The 22553-nt window shown below is 31.1% G+C and overlaps 1 protein-coding gene across 1 annotated transcript in view; it reads right to left on the reverse strand.

Moving 5' to 3' along the window:
• LOC129941435 (homeotic protein empty spiracles) overlaps window positions 1-22188 on the reverse strand; it is a 34009-nt gene extending 11821 nt beyond the window's left edge. Inside the window, exon 1 of the mRNA XM_056050061.1 lies at window positions 20922-22188. Within this exon, the coding sequence (XP_055906036.1) occupies window positions 20922-21702 (781 nt within the window). The 5' untranslated portion in view covers window positions 21703-22188. The remainder of the gene's footprint in view (window positions 1-20921) is intronic.
• Window positions 22189-22553: the final 365 nt, after the last annotated feature.

Below are 22553 nucleotides of genomic sequence, written 5' to 3' on the forward strand. Positions count from 1 at the left end.
ATCGACAGTTTTTATCCATTAGAATAAAAATAACATGCACGGCACGACACTCTATCTTGTTGCACGAAGTTAAAAACATATTCCTCTATTCAACATTCAACAACACAACAGAGTAATTTGAGCTAGATTTAAAAAATTCTACACCTTAAAAATGTGTATCGTTATTTAAAAAAACTAATTATGGGGTACATTTGATGTTTAATAACTTAATATTCAAAATGGTGCCAGTCTGTCTCTATTTAATGCATTAATTTAAATTAAATTGAATATCTAAAAACATGGTATTACAAGTACATTTACAAGTTAATGTTGATATAATTTCCTCGTTAATTATATAATGGATAATAAACATTATGAAAGAGTAGGTACATTTGTGGCTTTGAGTGCATGTACGATGGAATGAAAATGATATGGAACTATGTAGGAAAATAGTAAGGTAAGGTACAAAATTGTCCGTCTAAAATACAATGAGTACAGCCCTTCTTAAATTGCCTCAAATTGTGACAGTTTTAAAGGAAGTTCTATTGAAGATTGTCACTTACATAATTTGTTTCAATATAGTTATTAATTTATTTATAAGCGAAAGTATGTTTCCCGCTTAATTGAGCTGTTCATTTGCATTTCCTTATTTTCATTAACAACATTTAAAGTATTTGAACTCACCATGATTGACTTTTTGTGTAATTAAACTACACAAGCCTTAATTATCTGTAATTTACATTGAAATGAAAAATTCATTAGACACTTTACAGATTCACTTTGAACTTAATGTATTCAAAATTATATGAGCTGAAATATTGTGCAGTGTTCTGCCAAATCCCCCTAATTAAAGCATTATATAAATTGTAGTGTTTTATTGATGTAATTATTCACTTTTCTACATATTTAATCTATCAAATAACATCGAAAAGTTGAAAAAACGTTTTTACAAAATAGCTGAAATCTTTTATTAACCTCTTATTTATAAAAAAAAAAGAGTTTGCACAATAACTAATAATTTCCCTTACTACAATTCTCTATTGATACCCAATTTATCGATGATCTATATTCTCTATTTGGTTGTTTTCAAATTTCAATAAAAAGAGGTTCAAAGTCTTGAAATACCATCATAAAAAAGTAATTTTGCAAATATGTGGTTAAGTTAGAAAGGAAAGAATTCGTATAAAAAAAATTGTATTCAAATACTCTTAAGTGTTGCGTTTGTACGCAGTTAAAACAAATCTTTTCTGGAAAGGCTATGTGAGAAAAGCATCTGTTTTCAGAAAATAAACTTAATTTATTAAAAGAACTAAATTTATAAATTAAAATAAAACAAATCTATTGAAGGCCAATACTTGATCTCGTTCCTTGTGAACAATTATGAAAAGAAAGCTTTTTTAAGATATAAATAAGAATAAGAAAAAAATTATTAAAAAAATTGACAACTTGAAAAAAAAAAACATGGAACGATTTGCAGATTCGGATGATATTCGTAGATCACCAGAAAATGTATAAAAATATTTGTAACTTAACTCTTTGACAATAAGGGATGCCAAAATTCAGCAATCAATTAATATTAACATTAATATTTGAAAATCTAAACTATAGTGTGAAATCGGCCAAGGTTATTATTTATAAATAAAAATCAAATGAACGAATTTGTTCTATGTAACTTGTTAGTCGAATTTATAGTTAGTTAGAAAAACTTTATTAAAAATCTTCTCACTCACTAAGATTGCAAAGGTCGCGTAGGATCTAGTCGATGCGGAATGTAATTTAAATTGAATAGTTCGCCAGTTAACATTTATCATACTTATGTGGAAGCGGTTGAGGAGGGTCATATGTGCATTCTTGAAGATCTAAATTTAGTTGACTGTAACTCATTCCATTCCATGTTGCGAAGATTGAGCTTCCTCTTTAAAATTCTATACACGACATGGCTTAACTTCTCTATCATTGTTTTAAAATTGTCTTTAAGACCTGAAAGGCTTATTCCGGTTGAAAATTTGATACTTTCACCTAAGCTAAGAGCCAACTCCTCCCACTTTTTGACTAGATTACTCCTGGATGATAAAATCTTTTTAAGGACTTGTCTCTGCAATCTTTCTTCGTCCATTTCAATTACCTTAATAATGTAGTCAAAATGCAGCTTTAAGGTCTTTAAGAACAATGGAGGTTCAGTTGTATACCTGAGAAACCTTTTCACCTCCTCGTATTATGGCAACATCCCCAAACTTGCCCGCCATAAAGGATTATAAAAGCTGCTGTCACATGACAAATTTTTAGCTTTGAACTATGGATGCAACGTTTCAATACAGAAGAAACTGCTCTTTTCGATTACACTAGCTTGGACTCAAAATGCTTATGTTGAGGTTAGATGTTATTAAGACCCCTTAGTGTTTGTACTCTCGAACAATTGCAACATATTCATCTTTGTATATCCACTTTTCATTATTTACATACCTTCCTCTTCCACCCCGAAATATTATTATTTTAGACTTCTCATGTAAATTAACTGACAGATTCCAATTTTCACAGTATGTCTCCAATCTGTTCACCATACGCTGCATTCCTTCCACCGATTCAATAAAAAAAACAATATCATCCTCTAATATCAGTCCTGGTATCCGAGTACTTCCGAACTTTCGAATTCCTCCAAGATATCATTTATAAACAAAACAAATAGTAGTGTGCACAACACACAGCCTTGTTTAACTCCCATTTCTGTTGAAAACTCTTCGGGTATATGAGTACCTATATCCTATATCCATCCCATACGTAGGCCACATTATTTTCATAAATCGCTCTGACAAGGGTAACGACTTTACTTGATACTCCCAAGCTTATAAAGCTTATCAAACGCAGCACGAAAATCCACAAAAAAGGCGTAAGGTTTTTGTTTCCATCTTTTGAAGTCCTCTGCAATGTTTGTCAAACTGAATACTTGGTCTATAGTCCAATAGCTCTTTCTAAATCCTGCTTAAAATGCATTAATATTCCTTTCTTCGGTCCAATGTGTAAGCCTATTAAAAATTAGAGTACTGAAAAGCTTTACGGAACAATTCAAGAAGGAGATTTCCCTATAATTTTCCGGTACATCATAAGACCCTTTTTTGTGTAAGGGGTAAGGTGCGCTCTCAAAAATCCTGTTTTGAATCCTCTGTCAATACGGATAAGAATTCTATGGAACAGTTCCTAAAAACTCTACTGTAATTCGGTCTTCACACAGAGTCTTACCCATTATGGCATTTTCAATTACATTTTTTAGCTCAGTAGTCGAGAATGTAGCATCAAGATATTCACCTTTGAAAAACGGAGCCGTGTATTTTGGAAAAGTTGCGGCGCATTGAGTAATTTCTTGAAAGAAATACGGAGTTTAGACGCTTTCAGTGATGCAGCTAATAAATTGGTTCTTCCGTTGATATATTTTGCGGCTTTTCAAAATTCTGCGAATGATTTTGTCGTATTTAAATTGTTAATGTTTTGACGCTCCAGACTTTTTCGTTTATTGGCATCTGCATACATTATTTTGAAAAAAAAAGATGTGTTCAATATCCTCAGAAGCTTTAAGAAAGCGAACGAATTGATAGTTTAAAAGGTGTAACAACAAAGTTGTGATACGTCATTTTGCAAGAATAGAGCTACCATACGCTTACACAAACAAATGGACGTTGTTGTCAGTTACCCTTTTTTTCGTTAAACTTTAATTCTAAATATTGTTTATCGGATATAATTGATAGGTAGATATTATATTTATACATAATTACCAATTTAAACCCATCTTTCAACTCTTTTATATTTGGCAATGAATTTTTAAAATCATGATCATAAGAAAAAAACAAATACATATATGATTTCAAATTTTAACAAATTAGAATGCAAACTAAAGGAGAAAACTCAACATTTGTCTACAGCATAATTCAGCCTTACCTTTGGAGAACGTACAAAGTTTGTTCAAGTTGTTGCACCTCTCAGAAAAGCATGTCAGATTGAAGGTTATCAAAGCAAGATCCAACTTCTGAGAAGCGCAATTAACCAAATATGCGTTTTGTACAACAAATATAAATCTTCAAACCTGAATAAAGACCGGTCATAACCTAAATTGCTATAATTATATATATCAAAATCATTCCTTTTTCTAAAAATCAATCTTAAGAATCTGGAGCTTGCAAGCTTTATCATCTTTATTTATGTATTTATTTATTACATATTATTTAGTCTTGCACAGCAAGATACAATATCTTTTAAGGTAGTACTAGATTCAGTTTTACAATTGGTTTACATGAAATGAATGAATGCTAAATTTTAAGCAAGATGACTTGAAAAAAAATATTAATATAAACAAAACTGCTTTATACTATTTAATCAATGAAAAAGACTTTACTATAATACCTTATTGTATTGTATTGTATTTATTGTAGCAGAATATTCTTACATTTTTTCTTAAACTATATTGCACAATTTACAGAGTTACGGTATAAATCTACCTTACTACTGACAAATAATAAATTTTTTAATACAAGTAATGAAAAGCAACTAACAGTATATTGAAGGAAAAGCTACATAAAAACCTTCATTAAATTGTTTTGAGGATTTAGAGAGGAGAAGGGTGGGCGGTGAGGTATTTAAATCAAACCCAACTTAAAGTTTTACATATATTCATTATATAGTAAATAGTTAACAAATGGATTAATAAATAAATAAACAATTAAATAAATAAATATACAAACAAAATTAAATAAATAAATAACAAAATATATATAAGACAGTTCAAAAACAAACAAAGAAAAAAAAAAAAATTAATAGTAAATAAATTAATGAACAAACAATAATAAACAAAAAAATAATAAATAAACAAAAAATCAAATAAATTAAATAAATTAAACAAATAATTGATAAATAAATTAATAAATTAGCTATCAAATAAATAAATAAATAAATAATGAAATATATAAATAGATAAATAAATAAATAAATAAATAAATAAATAAATAAATAAATAAATAAATAAATAAATAAATAAATAATAAATAAGTTAATAAATAAATTAATAGATAAAGAATAAATAAATAGAAAAATAATAATAAATAACTAAATTTAAAGTAAATTATAAAATTAATATCACAAATCAGTCTTAAAAAGGAAAATAAGAAAAAAGAACGAAAATGTACTTTCAATAATAATTATATATAACTAAGAAGCTAGGTTTGAAATCAATATGTTATCTGAAGATAAACAAGATAAATTATAGCGTACATTGATTTTGTCAATTCTTTGCAGAACTGGTTCTATGTTTGACATAGCGTGAAGTTCAGCTGTTGAAAACGACCGTGGAAGCTTCAGAATCATTTTTAAAACTTTATTTTGAGCTATTTGAAGTCTACGAATATGGCTTTTTGCGCATATCCCCCAACACGGTGAACCATAAAACATAATTGCTTGAAAAACTGCTTTAAATATCAGGAGCTTATTATCATTACTCAGTTTAGATTTGCGGTTTATGAATGGATAAAGAGTTTTGATAGTTATATTAACCTTCTTGATTACTTCTTGTACATGCAAGCCAAAAGTTAAAGTTTTATCTAAATGAACTCCAAGATACTTAGCACTTGAACGCCATTCTGTACTTATTCCACCAACTTGAAGATTATTGCTTGGCAAGAAACAGGCTTTTCTTTTTCTTGAGAAAAAGATAGCCTGAGTCTTTGAGGCATTTATTTTTATCTTCCAATCAAACAAATAATCTTGAACTACATTAAGAGCAGATTGCAGATTTGTTTCAATAATGAAACCAACTGAATCTGATGAAAAGATACAAGTATCGTCAGCGAATATAGCTTTATCACAGTTTGTTAAACATGGAAAGTCGTAGGTAAAGATAGTGTATAAGATTGGACCTAGCACCGAGCCTTGAGGTACACCTGCCATTATATTGTAAGATTCAGAAAACCAATTATTTATTGAAACCTTAAACTTCCTTTCAGACAGAAAGGATTGAATGGTCTTTATAAGGTACATTGGGAAATTGAGTCTTAAAAGTTTGTGTAATAATGCATTATGCCAAACAGTATCAAATGCTTTTTCAATGTCAAGGAGTACCATGCCCGTACTTTTACCCATTCTAAAATTATTTTTAATGTGTTTGGTAATTCGATGAACTTGATGTACTGTGCTGTGGTGAGCCCTAAAGCCAAATTGCTCAAGCGGTAAAATATTATTTCTAGTCACTTGAGACACAAGTTTACTTTTTAGAATCTGTTCGAAACATTTGCTTAGTGAGCTTAATAAACTTATTGGTCTATAATTGCTTGGTGAATTTGCACTTTTACCAGGCTTCAAAATGGGTATTATTTTGGCTGTTTTCCAAACATTAGGAAAGTAGCTCACCTTTAAACAACAGTTAAATAAGAGTTGTAAGAACTTAATTCCCGATTTTGGCAAATTCCTTAAATACAAATTTTTAATACCATCAAAACCCGCAGATTTTCTTGTTTTAAGTGCCATAAGTACATCTTTGACGTCTTGAAATGAAACATGCCCATAAATATCGTTTGCAGTACTTGAGTTAATAAAATTGATTGAGTCACTGACCACTGACTCAACTGTAGTATTACAAGGGATACCTGTAGTAGTCAAATGGTTTACATAAAAGGTTTCAGCCAAGGCATTCGCTTTTTCAACACTTGAAATCATTACATTATTCCCAACTTTGAAAGCTGGAATATACGTATTTTTCTTTTTGATTATTTTGACTAAATTCCAAAAAGGTTTACTCCCTTTGTCTAATCTCTGTAATTTTTGATTCCATGCTTGGTTCCTATAAGCTAAAATTGAATCCTTTATTAAGATATTAAGTACCTTAACTTCTGAATTATAATGAGGGTCTCTTGTTCTTATCCATTTTCTTCGGTTGCTGTTCCGAGTTTTTATTAGACGTAAAATGTTAGGTGGTAATAAGTTGGCCCTGTCATGACATAATATTTGTTTTTTAGGAACTGAAATGTCAACACTTTCTTCAACAGCAGTCGTGAAACAAGAAACTGCAAAGTCTATTTGTTGCTGATCGACGACATCGATTGAAGGTGCATGTATACATGTCAACTTGGATCTAATTTCTTTTTTATATCTAGACCAATTAGCATTTTTAATGTCTAATATTTCATTTTTGTTTTCCATAGGTGAATCAAAAGATTTTATAAGAACAGGTAAATGATCTGAACTAAGCTCGTTTATGACCATAGGTTGGTTAAAAAGATTAGGCATATTACTTAAATAAAAATCTATAGTTGATGGGTTTGATCTATTATTAGTAGGATAGTAAGTTGGGTGAGGAGGGTACAAAATTTCAAATTGATGCCTGGAGTTAAGGCTAGCAAGAATATTACCCCATGTATTTGCTCTTAGACAACCCCAACTTCTATGCCTACAATTAAAATCACCCCCAATAAGATATTTATCATTTATACCTATCATCTTTCTCAAGTCGTTATTCAAATGAAAACGTTTTTCCGCACTAGCTGAACCTCCCGGAAAATAAACAGAAAATATTTTTAATGCACTTCCATTAGCAAAAGGTATTTTAATTCCCAAGTTTTGAATTATTTTTGTATTTACAATTGGAATTAATTCATGTCGTATTGTTTTTTTAACTAACACGGCAACACCGCCCCCCCTTCTCTCATCTCTATCAAGACGATAACAAGCATAATCTTGATTATTTAATTTGTCATTAAAACTTAACCAAGTTTCAGACACTAAACCTACATCTACATTATGCTTTTTAAGAAAAGCAAAAAATTCAATGGATTTGCATCGAATGCTTTTAGCATTCCAACATATTATATTCATGGATGTCCTATTCATTACTTATTACTACTATTATAAAGATACTTAATTGCTAATTGTGCAATAGTATTAAATTGGTCTTGTTTGGTCTTGCATTTACCCAACAAAATTATCATCTCCGCAGTAAGCTGGTTGATTTCATCCATAGAGAAGAGAGCACTGGTGCTATCATCAGTAAAAGTATTGTTGTTCGACCAAGCACCACTGCCAGTGGGAGCAGAAACAGGCATAGAAACCGGTTTTACTTGCATGGGTGCTCTCCGGTGAGTTGAGAGAGGTGGGAAATCAGAGGTGTTTGGTTCATATGATGACTGATGCGTGTGGTGCATTGTTTTAAGAACTTGAGTTTGACGTTTGTTCTTGTTAGAAAGCTTTTCCCTCATATCAAAGAAGGTTTTACGGCTCAAGCATGAGAGGTCATTGGACTTGTGTGTTGCACTGCAGTTTGCACACTTGATATTGGTTGATTTGCACTTACTTGTTTCATGATTTTCAGAACAGATCGCGCAGTGGGTCTTGATGTGACAGTTTTTTTCTCCGTGTCCGAACATCTGGCAGTTAAAGCATTGTGTATACTTTTGCTTTTGACGTCGGGCAAAGTCCCACTTCACTTGTGTTTTAAATACAGATGGAATTTTTTTTTTGAGATCTGCAAGCTTAACTGAACCGCGTTCGAGAAAGACTATATAGAAAACATCAAGGAAATTTTCATATTGTTTTTTTATTAGTTTTATGTTTTCACATTTTAAACCAAGTACGTTCAATTCAGTTTTTAATTCTTCAATTGGCATTTCATCGAGCCCAAAAAGAACAACTTTAAATGACCTCACTGTTTGAATGTCATGAGTAAAAAATTGCCAGTTTTTATATTTTAGTTGGGAACACACACTTGCATGGTCTTCACTTTTGTTGCAGTTTATTTTAATGCCAATGGACATTTTTTTTATACAATAGTCATGGACTTTAATTTCTTTAAGCATAGCGTGTATACTTTGGGTTGTTTGTTGTAATACACAAATAGAAGGTATTTTAATTTTTTTAACTGTTGGAGTAGCTAACACTTCTTCACATTCAATATCGGTGTCTGAGTCGGGAAGACATTGTAGGGGGGTAAACCGCCCATATTTAAGATTATGGTCATCCGCACTCATTTTACGATTTTTAACGTTGAAAGACAAATGAATGTCTTCAACTAAAGTTGGTGATCTATTTCTTTTTTGAATGTTTGCTTATTAGAATGTACCGCACAGAGAAACGTCTGATTAGATCACCTTATAGAACACCTTTAAAGCATACAAAAGAAACAAAAGTTAAAATCATCGCAATGACTCAAAATACTGTCTAAATCATATTCTAAACCGTGTAGTGCAGCCTATCATCTTTATAGTTTGAGGTAGGGAATTCCACAATTAAACTGCATGAACGATAAATTGACGGCTCGAAAAAAGATAGGAGTAGCGTATTGGTATCAGATCTCTGCTTCGATTAGAGCGTGGAAAAACGATTCTAATGTAAAGGTACGACGGTTGTTGGCAACTGTACCTAAGCTAAACATCATCGGCATACATATGTATGGACGAGTTATAGCTTAGAGACGGGAGCTCATTAACATACACTGTAAAAAGTAATGGTCTCGAAATAGACCCTTGGGGAACACCTCGAAATTCCAAAACTTGACCACATAAGTGATCAAACATAGATTTAAGATTATCCGTCGGTAAGAAAGGAACACCTTATATAAGTGCATCGCTACTAATTTCAATTTGTTGGAATTTTTCCTCAGTTTGTTCCTAGGTTCCATTATGTTTATTATGGCTTAAAATTGTTGTTCAAGCTGTTCTTTAAGTTTTTCATTTTCGTGTTTAATAGTGCGTAGATCGTTTAATTGTGTTTTAATAATATTTATTTCTTTGTTTATCTCTTTAAATGATGAGGAAAGGGAAGATGTGATAGACTCACTTTGTTTGAGAAGAGCCTCCTCCGGTTTGGCCCATACTTCCCTGTGTTGTCTATAGTTTTTTGTTTCAGTGTATTTACGATTTCGCTTGTCACTTTAACTTTGCGACTTTTAGTTATGTTACAGTTTATGATTGTTTATGTAAAAGCTTATAGTGTATGTTTCAAGATTCATTCGAGTTATATGAACGTATTTTAGCGCTGACAACAAAGAAATTATGAACTTCGAATTACAAGAAGTAGCCTCACAAAAATTCAATAAAAAGAATATAAAATATGTTTTTTTTTTGTATTAATTTTCACAGTCCAATTTTAAGGAAAATGTAATAATTGTTTTGTACAGATTTTAAATCTTGTAAAGTAATTTAGAGGCTATGAAAAAAGAAACTTTATCTGGCTGCTAACTCACGAACGTCTACCTAACTTAGTATCATTCATTTATGATTTCTATGATTTTTATGATGTTTAAGAACAACAAATCAAGAAACTATTACCAAAAAAATAATATACTAGTTACTCGACATTTGTACGACAATTTCTACTTTAGTTTAGCTATTGCAAAGTCGTTTTCTTCAAAATAGGTTTCTTATTGCCCTCAATAACCTTTGAAATGAGTCATTTTTCATGAATATCCGAAAAAGTGTAGCTTAAATTTTAAAAATTACTTAACAGTGAAAAAGATTAATTAGTTAAGGGATTTGGCTACTATTTCTCCGATGTAAAAGTCATTTTAAAGATTATTAAGAGCACTATAGCAAAAGTTTTAAGCATCAACTAAAAAAAACAAATTTGTTTAAAATTGAATATAATATCGAACTTTTAAACTTTCACTTGAAAATCTGTATTCTTCTATTCTTGACCAGGTCCCTTTATTTTTAATATATAAATAACATAAATTATTAATGATATTTACAGATATAAAATAAAGAATATTTTAAAAACGATTAAAACTTAGTTATGGTATTAAACATAATTATGAAAATATCTCTTTTAAAAAACATAACGATATCTTCCGTTTTTGAGAAAAATTTAAGATATAACTTGAAAAACCTATCAACAATTTATTTAGAACTGTGTAGAATATGTGCTAAAAACAAAAACAAATGTAAAACAAGAAAGAGATTAAAATCTAACTTAGTAAAATTTGAATAAGTTTTTCATAATGAATTGAAGACAATAGAATAACAAATGTCTTTTTTAATACTATCTACTGCAATTTCAGATTAATATCTTCTAAGATATTTCTTTAAGAAAAACTAATTGATATATACTCATTAATTAGTAAGGAATTTTTTATTTCAGTTCAATTCAAGAAACTCACTAATCTAATGCATAAATTTGTATTGTTTACTTTAATGCTACGTGTAATGATGAAAATATAGCAGAAATGAAGGCATTAATAAGTTAAAAATTAATTTCTTCGTTGAAATTTGTATAATTGAACTTTACTTTCCATTTTAATTAAAAAATTACACAGCAATCAGTGGTATCAGTGTTTTGTTTACAGTAATGCTAAAATTTGTGAAAAATATGGGAATATTGCCTTAAATAAATAATAAAATGTATTTTCTTGTTCTTTTTTTATATGAAATAAACTTTTTAATTCAATTGAAAAATTATTCTTTCTTTTAAGGAGAATTTTTATAGTTCATTTAATTCCAATATTTTTGAATTTAGCTTAAAAAAACTGAAGAACAAATGGAGAATTAAGGAAGGACAAAATAGCAAAGCGCCCTTCAGTCAGAGAAAACGAAGAACATTTCCGGATTTTAACAAACATCTAGTTCGACTTTAGAAGTAAATGCTTTCTTCAATGTCTTTTAAATTTAAATGAATGTATTGTATACAAAACTTAAATTATTGTCATAATGGGTTTTTATTGAACGGCACCGAATGGCTACGGCAGTTTTGCAGTTTTTTGTATTTATTTTTTGTATATAAAACTTCCATCGTCACCTTGAGGCTACGTCGAACATAGAAAAACCGCACCATGATAATACTTTTTCAAGTAAAACAATCCAAACCCAGGCAATTTTTTTTTAAAAAGGACTATAATTTATCTAGTTCTTTCTAATTTCTGAACTTAAATAGGTGAGGTAGCATCTTAATGCCTAATATGTGCCAATTAATAAGTGCGTTTTTTGGTATTCCATATATAAAACAGTGAGAAATTGCCAAAAAACTATTCGCAGAAGCCAGATTTTTGTATTTAAAAGTTGGTACAACTGAAAGAAGATTTGTCAGAATTATAATAAAAAACATAGCAAAAAAACTAGCTAAAACTAATAAAATGGACAGTTTTCAAGAAGAAATGTTAAGAAAACATCTGGAAATTGAGATTCTATACAAAAAATTTAATTTAACAATTGCTTCAAGCAGAAGCTTTGTTTGTAGACTACTATATTAAAATGTAGTGTTGAAGCGAGCTTGAAGCTAGCCTCAATTCTTTATATACCTGATTAGAGTTGAAAAGACACGAATCAAACTATCTCACTTGCACTTCATAAGAAACATCGAAACAAAATAAGCCAAGATAGTCCATTTTCACTAACAAAACTAAATAATATCAACAGTAATAGATTGATTTTTTCCCCCAATGGAAAACGCACATGATTATGTTTCCAAATGCAAAAGTACTCAACGAACACAGCCATCGAGTTACAAATGCAATATCAATCGTACCAACATTTTAAAACTAAATCACATAAGATCCATTCAAGCCTCGTATAAATGTCAAAAACCCATCCATTTTAAGATTCTACTCTAACTTTTATCGGTGTTATTCATACGAGGTATATTGTTTTTTTATTTTCATGTAAAATCCTACTATAATATTGATAGATTTTCCAACAAAACCCGCGTAATCAAGCAAGATAATAAACCGATGCACTCATACAAATTTGTTAATTAAATAAATATATTAGGTAACGCAACAGCCCGGAGAGAACCAGAACTTTTGACATATGTTGACAGTGAAGGTTGGTTACTACAGTTTATATGCCAAATTAGAACGGCTCATTTAAGAAAGCAAGAGGTGGCACAGGTAAAGATTGAACCCAAGACTTCTAGCATGACAGCCCTACGCACTAACCATCAAGCCATTCCATACATAAAAGTTTGTAGAAAGAATATTATTACCTCCACAGAGGACCCGTAAAAGTTGTTTGATTTTAAAATAATGAAATATTTGTGGGGTAAACTCAAAAGAAACTCCAGGACCAAAAAGGGACATGTTATGTTTACAAATTTAAAAAATTAATGGTTTTTCACAAATATTAAAAAATATGTTACAGTGGTTATTTCTATGGTGCAAGATACACGATTGTTTTACCAGAAATGAAAGGTTAACGTAATTGCATCATTTTTGATTGTCAATTTCTTTTGTTTTAGTTTAGACTAATTTAGTAAAGTGTTTCATAGTTTAAGCATCGAAAATTGATGATTGTTTTTAATTTATTTATAATACACTTTTAATTGCAAAAGAAAACTACAGACTTAGATCGTTTTCATTATTTGTAAACCTTTCTAAATGAAAATAAATGTAAGAAATATAATGCATGCCTTATTATTACTAAAATTAACTAATTTCTTAAGTTTGATGTTCTCTATTTTTAATTATTACAACCTTTCCTTCTATGAAAATCTCATTAACCAAAAATACTGAAAAGAATATCCTTTCCAGCTTAAACTGCCCAGTTTCATGCATATTCCTCCTGGTCTATGATTAACCTAAATGTCATTAATCATCATCCCATATTGTGTACATGTTATAATTTTGACAGCTGTACATCGTTATTAGCTATAGAGTCAATGTACTCCTACCTCTAACTTATCTCCTTTGATGAGCCAAACTGAAATGTCCATCACCTAATTTTCCATTATAATAGACGAGTCCGAGAAAACTAGTTTATATTTAAAGATGTTGTTGCTCCTTTTGACTGATGTTCCGTTCGCTATTGAATGCGTTCGTTATGAATTATATTTCTCGAGCGCCACTTTCTTTGGTAGTTTAACAAACACAAAACATATTTATGCCATGTCCACTTCAAAGGTAGATTATTATTCGTTTTAATAATAAAATTCTTTGTAATTCCAAGATCGAAGAGTGCAAGAAGAAGAGAGAGAAAAGAATCCTTAACCCATCATCGGGTAACACATCGTATACTCTGACAGCTGACAAGGGTGTCCTGGAGTCCCGATGCATTCCAAGAAGCCACCATACGCTCTCTTCCATAATAATTGGATGGCAGCAACTATAAAGGAGCAGTGACAATGACAAACAATGACTTTTAGAGTAGCTCAGCTCGCAATATTCCGCCTAAAGAAGATTCAATAAACCAACGATGGTATCATCCATCCGTTTAAGTTTGGTTTGATGTAGAGGTACAGATATTTGGTCGGGAACGGGATGGCAGACAAAAATAATTAACTTCTATTATGTGCCATTTGCTGTGAGATGCACCACATAACTAACTACAGGAGGAGGGTCACCCCTAAGTCTTGATACCCGCTGTCGATAAACGGAACGTCAGAAATCTGTAACACGGATAAGGCTCACTCATAACCAAGAGTAAATCAAAAACAAAACAAGGGACACATAATCGTACGTACAATAAAAAAAAAAACGAACAAACCTTTTATTAAGTTAATAAAAAATGGAATCAAAAAGTGATCAAATATCACACTTGGATGCATCTGTCAGTTAGGCAATCAACATGAGAATGGGCAATGCCATGACACGAGGGGTGTTGCATTGAAGAGCGTCGAGCACGTCAGATTCTTGTTTGCCATTTTGTTTCATATTTATTTTCGTGTCACTTTTTTAGGGTTTGACGCGATCAGTGCGTGTTAAAAAAATAATAATAAAAAATAAACATGATTTCAAAAGAAATTGTTTTTTGTTTTTGTTTCGTGTATTAAGGTCCGTGTGACGGAACACAATGAATGTAATTTAAAAAGGCATCTTTTAATTTTAATGGTGTCAAAGTAGGGCGTTTTGCTTTTGTTTTTTTAGCTGCCCTCGTTGCACGAATTTTTATTTAAGTCTTAAGATGAAATAAATTAAGCTTAGATTAACTTATGTTTATATTTCGTCAGTTTCAATTTGTATAGAGTATAATTAGTTAAACGTAACTTAAAATCAAATCATAATTAAAAACTTATTTTTTTGTTGTAAGAGTATCAGTCTTTTGCAATTTAGAACTGATTCTTGAATCGTTAGAGTATCAATCTTCTTTATTTCAATATTATTCTTATCTTTGTAAGAAACAAAAATTAATTTGTCAGTAAATATTATTTTTAAGATTCAATTCCCGAAAATCAAGTAAGAAACAACTACTATTATTTTCAATAAATAAATATTGACATTGGAAATTTCTCTTAGCTCTACTTCTGGAAAGGTCGTCTTAACAGTATAAAACATTTAGACTAACCTAATTTAATTAACAGAAGAAAATATTAACAGCCCAATTGACATTTTTCCCTGCGAAAACCATTTTTATTGTAATATACTTTTTAATCAAAGTTGTTTGCAAGGATGATAAGATAAGATTCTTTACACCTATTACAAGTTAAGTTGTATTTTAATAAAAACAAGCCCTAATATTCAAAATTTCTTAATAGGTGAATTTGAAAACACTGAATACTTGCTTTTATTTCGTATGATCCTTTTTTATATAAGTAAAACTGTCAGCTGGGAAAGTATAACTGTTGATATGATAAATTATGATAGATTTGTCCCTCTTATTTAAGGAGTCTTAAGACAAGTTTTATACAAAAGTAGGTAATACTCGTGGAGTTGTTGTTAGTGCGCACGACTGTCATACCTGAAGTCTTGGGTTTAATCCCTTGCCTTGTCAATTAAAAGTTTGTTTCACGGGTACTGCTTCTTTCGAAGAATTGACAAATTTTCCAAAATAAATTCTTGACAAATACTTTCTGAAGTTGTCGTTCGGATTTGGATAAAAATTATTGGTCCCCTTTATCTCCAAAAGAACAAAAAAAAGGCACGTTTTAGATTTGCACTAGGCCATAGTTTTTCTAATTTTTTGTATTTCTATGAAAATTAAGAATCAGACAAAAAAAATGACTACTAGTTGTAAAATGATAACGTTGTTAAAAGGAACACAAAAGTCACATGCTCTAAAAATAATTTTAGTCAATTTTTTTTGTGGAATTCTTTTCTTTATTCTGAACATAAACTAAGCACATCTATAAAATATTGACTTTACTTGAACTAATACTGGCCAATTTCTTGACAAAGTTCGAAAATAAAATAAAATCTCGATCTAGTAATTATCGGTTTATCTAAAAATAAATAAATTGGGTGGCGCAACAGTCCATTAAGAACCAGGGCCTAGTGACTTAGAACTCTCAACCATTCCTGCGTGCGAGTAATGTTGTCAGGAATGGAGGAGACCTACAATTTATATGCCGATTCCGAACGGCTAATTTGAGAAAGCACTTTTTCATGACAAGAGTTACTCTTGGAGAATTTGTCAATTCCTCGCAAGAGGCAGTACCCGTGAAAAGGCTTAAGATGGCATAGGCAGGGATCGAACCCAAGACCTCTGGCATGACAGCATGATTCAACGGGTCTACCACGATATCTAGAAATTAATTATCTAGAAAGTAAAAATCTCGAATACGAAAATCTCGAAAACAAAAATCTAGAATGGAAAAAATCTCGAAAACAAAAATCTAGAAAATAAAATCTCGAAATGCCAAAATCTAGAAAAAAAATATCGAATGCAAAAATCCAGAATGTATGTTAGAATTTTTGAGGCAATGTTTAAAATTCGCGCGAATTTTAAACATTGTCTCATACATACATACATACATTCTGGATAACTTACTTCTCCTTAACAAACTTAAAGTTGACAAGTAAAGTTATCAATCATATAATTACACATTTCCACACATGCACCTTTCTTATTGTTTGCAAAAAATGTTGTTCTTGCTCAGAAAATAAAATATTGGGTAAACTGGTGTATTTGTGTTTTATTGACTTTTAACTGTTAAAAATACAAAAAAAAATCTCGAATTTATATTTTTTTCGAGATTTTTTCTAGATAGAGTCTTTCGAGATTTTTGTTAATTCTGGATTTTTGTGGATTCGAGATTTTTGCGTTCTAGATATTTTTGTTTTATTTTCGAGATTTTCGGCATTCGAGATTTTAGGCATTCTAGATTTCGTCATGATCCCTGATTCAACGCACTAACCATCATGCCACGGGTACTACTCGGTTTATCTATGGAACTTTTATTTAAAATTTTTAGAACTCGAGCTTGTTCTTACATCGTTCGTGAGTTCTAGGAATTTTAGATCTCGGTTGAATGTAACTGCACAATGTAGATAGTTCTGACTCAAAATTCTCAAATTTTATGAAAAAAATAAAAAAGAAATATTTCTTTTAATTGGAGCGGATCTTTATGTACATATTTTACGATTTGGTTCTAATATTCAGTTTTTTTCCAAATAAAAGTTGTGTCTTCAAGTTTCAGATTTGTGTTATTTAAAATGATTGTTCTTTGATAAATGTATACATTTACATATACAAAGATTGGTGTGGCAATTAACAAATTACTTTGATAACATGGTTTCGAGTCCTGCAATCTCTAAAATAATCGAATGATATTAGCAATTATAGAGATAGATAGAAATTATAGAAAGTACAATTAAAAAGTTTCAAGAAATCATGTTTAGTAGATTTAGCCAAAAGATAATTGTCGAGATGAAAAATGTAACAATTCAATATAACTTTAGTATTTCTACATACATATTTCTTCAGATTCACATGATGTCAAAAAGGATCATTCTAAACAGATTTATCTTCACTTTTATCTGTATTGTCTTGATGTCCATTGAAATAATGACTATTTTAGATTGGATGTCCTTGTGGTCTTAAATACAATCCAAGGCTGGAATTTAAATATAGTAAAAACTTTTTTGAACCAAATTTGAGGGTCTAATAAATCATTCTTATCAAAATTCTCTTTCGAACTGGAATCTAAATCAGGTTACTAACGCTTGCGAACTAGATAAAGAAATGCGTAACACCTCAATCGTGTTGTAATTTATCAATAAACTGAATCTTAGGGACTAGAACTTTGTCAAGAAATTGGCCGTAATGTATGTAGTGCTAGGTTGATGTTTTAGTTGACTATTATTTGTTGTATAAATTAGTTGTTGAAAGAAAAAAATTCATAATCATAATCATAATTTATTTCATAGATTCGGAATCTAAAAGACCTTTTGGTTTAGCTGAAAGAATACAGCTTTAGCTTGAAATTTTAAATATTAGTTTTTTCGTTTTTGTGTGCCTTTAGCTATATTTGGTTGTGTTTTTGGAATACATTTTGACAGGAACTGGGGGAAGAATGTTTTGACTTGAAACATTTTTTGAATTTTTAATTTTTGAAAAAGGAGAGCTAAAATAATGCTTACAAAATAAACAGACATCGAGATTTTGGAGTCGGAAAAGATGCGACATTTAAGTTGCCTCAATCATCGGTATCCAAGTGCATAAAAATAGTTTAAAATAAACTAGAAGTCAAACTTTGCACAGAATGGATAAACTTCAAATTCCACCACGAGGAAAAGGAAGAAATGAGACATTTATTCGAAACATTACTCAAAAACCGCTCAGCATCTACGAGGTTTACAGGAAAACCCTTTGCTACCTCCGGATTCTCCTCCATCAACCTTATCAGGACTTCGTTTTGCTCCCTATTGCTCCAAATAGAATGTGACTGTGCCCTTTACAAAATAACAAAAAAAACTCGTCAATGTCCAATTTCGTTTAATTATCGTATATAAATTGTTAAAACTTACATAATTCTTTAGCTACTCGTATTTACCAGAAAATATTTGAACGTGAATGAATGAACGTGAATAATTCAAAAGTTAAAGTTTACTTAGTTTTTTTCTTTTAAACGAACTTCCGATTGAATCAGCAACTTCCGAATCGATCGAATCTCAAAATAAAATCTTCTCGAATTCGAATAACTTTGGATCGAAAACGAATCTCAAAATAAGTGTGAATAGTCAAGTTAGCACTACATACTGCCTTTTTTAAAAAAAATGGAAGTAAAAATAATGCTTGGGATTTTTTTCTTCCCACAACTAATTTAAACAAAAAAGCGCCAATTAACTGCATTCTCCGTTTTTTAAATTTCGAAAAATGTAGTGCTAACTTGATTGTCGTATATAAAATAATAAAAGAGTTAACACTTTAAGGCAATGTTTTTTTCCACTCAGAGTCTTAACTGTCAGTTTCAAAGGAATATAAAGAAGATCCAGCTTTTAAGCAAGTAATAACAGAAAATTAAATTATCTGCAATGAGTAATGTAAACGCACTCATATAGTTAACAAATCACAGGGAAAAAGTACCTAAATAGTTTTTCTACAAGGCTTTCCAATTTAATTTGTATTTAAGAAAAAATTGTGTATTTCTAATTTCAAATAGGGTAGGAACCAATAATTGTATCAAATTCTATTATTATTTTCTCGTATGATAAATTTAGAAAATGCATCTGAATCAATCATATGAAAGTTGTATTTTCTATGTTTTCATTATAATCCGATTGTGGTATCATTGAATATTGAAAATTCGTGCTTCAAGAAGTCACTTCTTATGAAATTTTATTTGAAAACTATTTATATTTACCTATAAAGATGACATGTTTGTAAATATGTATATTTTGTTCAAAAATACAAAGTTATAATTGTTGTTAAGTATTTCTTATAAAGTTTCATATAGTAGAGTAAAATAATTGTTGCTTTTTTTTATAGAAAATGTGGCTGAGTAGTGATTATGAATAGTGAAATTTTAAAAACATTTTTGCTTAGATGGAATTATTTTTCTTCATGATTAAACAAAATAGTTTTGTTTAGCTTCGTGTGAAATCAAAGTTCAATTATACAAATGTTCAACTGGGCGTATACGTATTTTTTTTATTTAAATTAAATTATAATCAATTTTTTGTCGGAATAAACCTTCAATAGTTGGAAATGTTATCAATCTCTCTTATGTAGTCAAAACCTATAGATCAGCAACAGAAATATTCCAAACAATACAAATCACCTACGAAACTTTGCAAGCATGAATTTATGTTAGAGAAATGCAAGTGTGTTCTATTTTATATGTTTAATTTTTTAATTTTTTGAAATCCTTGCAATGCAAACTTTAAGGCTGGAAATGGTATCAAAATCTAAGTATGAGGATTTTAAAGATGCTTGCAAATGCAAGGGACTATTTAGTTTTGGTGCAACTGGTTAAAACATCGGAAACGATGCTTCACGATCCGTCACCTGTGGCCCAATTTTCCTTAAGGACACTATAAATAATGTATTAAGTGTAAGGTATTTCTTAACTACGTAAATGGGTACCCTATTACATTGTAGTTACAAAATGTCAAAGAACAAATGTTTTAAATTAAAAAATATTATTTTTGAACGTCGAAGTTTTTGTCGTGAAAAATTATTGATATATTTTTTTTTCTTATATTGACTATAGTATTTTCAAAATCTTTAAAGCAGTTAAAAAAATGTTGAAAAATAATTATTGATCTTGGTTATATAAATTCAGTTTAATTTTAATGTTGACCTGGTATTTTAATTCACGTTCTATTCACTACGGGTCCGTAAATAATGAAATGTGGTATTTTATGTAATATTTCATTCGTTTCATATCTAACTTTACAAGAAACAACTTTGAGAAAACCTAATTTGGTGACAGTGCAGCTTGTAAAGGCAAAGTCACCAAACTTTCAAATGTTACAGAAATGTTTAGGGATGAGAGGGACCTACAATTTTGTGTCGCATATTTGCGGCTAATTTGATAGGTACTTTGGAAACTACGTAGTTCTAAGCAATATCACAGTCATTTAATTTCTTATTTAAAATTTGAGACGAAGTTATTTTAGTATCATCAAAAATTGGATTATAAATTCATAGACCCTAATTTGAAGATTGGATTAGATGATTTGAATAAACAAAAACATTCTTTGAATTTTAAATTTAGAAAGATTGTTCTAATTAAAATTCTTGCAAGCTAAGTTAAAATTTTTAATTTAGAATGGAGATATCTAATGTATTTAAGTATAGCAAATATCTTAGCAGACATAATTCTGTACTTACTGCCGGGAAATCTTGGTGGGAATATTCGTCCGTGTCGACTTAGCAGCCATGGATAAAGCGGGTAACTGTCTCTGACTATACCTCCACCGAATTGCGGGTGCGATGCAGGATGAAACATTAATCCAGGTCCAGCTTGCCCATGCTGATGGGCTAGAGCTGCAGCCATCTGGAACTGGGCAGCTAGAAAATGAGGATTCGGTGCTCCATGGTGAGGTAATCTTAAAATGCCAGCATCCTGGTTATTCATATATCCCGGTGGAAGCGGCGCAGGATGATGTGGCTGTGTATTCGCCTTGTTCAAATCATTCGGTGGCTGCAGCGGAAACGGTCTTATCAGTCCAGCTGGTAGACCGGGCACCACAATTGGCCTGCCATTCAAAGTAACCGAAGTTGTTTGCGGTGCAGACGCTGATGTTGCCGGTGGTGGTGGTGGTGTTACAGATAACGGTGGGGAGGGATTGGCATTTTGCCTGTCCGCATCTCCATCGATTGGCCGGAAATCCTCGGTGTTCCTTAATTCCAATGGCTGATGATGTTGAGGAGGTTTCCGCTGATGATACTGTATTTGGCAATTACTTCCACTACTATTCGAGCTTAATGGCCGTTCCGGAGGGCTGTCGCAACGAACAGATGACGGAGATGTTGGCGCGTCGCCCACTATCGAATCTATGCTAAATGCTATTTTTGGTTTTTTTGACGACGCGAATGTGTTGCCGCTGACAAAAGGATTTGTTACCGTTGCCATTGGCACTATTACACGCTGTTGACCGCAAGTGACCATTTAAGGGGGACAGTATTAATAATAGTTAGACAGTTATAAACAGTTAGATTTTATTTAAAAGGTCAAAGAAAGAAATAACATTCAATATTTGGCAGTTTGTATTTATAGAGTTTGGTTTGTTAAATTTCGTCAAATCACTTGCACCTATGAACTTGCACTCGTGGTTCCCATTTGACAGATGTCAAAGTATTATTAATACGACACCAAAGGCGACGACACAATAGCGGCGGCAAATTTCGAAATTTCACCGAGAACGGGAATCAAAACACAGAATAGCTGTACTGTGTGCACAACTAACGAGTGTTAAGCACACAATGAAAACCATTGACGTGCGATTGTGAATTGCTATCGTATATACATTGACAAAAACACACTTCTCTCGTGATTGTATTTGTGCAATCACACAGAACCAAAGCAATTTTCAACCAGACAGCTGGGCGCAACTCAACTAGACAGAGGCACTACTCACTACACTGCTGGGGCACAGTCAAGTCAAGCAAAGAGAAGAAACTTGAAATCGTGTAAACCTGATTTCCAACTTGAATAAAAATACATTCATTCCAAGAGAGTTTACATTTTATACCACTTTGTTTTTTTTTTTATTTTTCTTGTGTGTTATTTGGTGCTGTCCCACCACCATGCCATGCCATGCCATGCCAATAGGGAGGAACTGACAAAACTTGCTGCGGATAGGCGGATCCAGCCGCCATCGGATGTTTGAAAGCAATTCTGGTATGTTATTGAGCCCCTTGCAACTTGCAAACCGAAACGATTCAAATTCAAAGACAATAATCATCGTGTTTGGTGCAATTGGGCAATTAAGTCGCGCTGCACACCTCTGGGCTTAAATA

The sequence above is a fragment of the Eupeodes corollae genome, chromosome 1 (genome assembly GCF_945859685.1).
Source record: "Eupeodes corollae chromosome 1, idEupCoro1.1, whole genome shotgun sequence".
NCBI classification, from domain to species: Eukaryota; Metazoa; Arthropoda; class Insecta; order Diptera; family Syrphidae; genus Eupeodes; species Eupeodes corollae.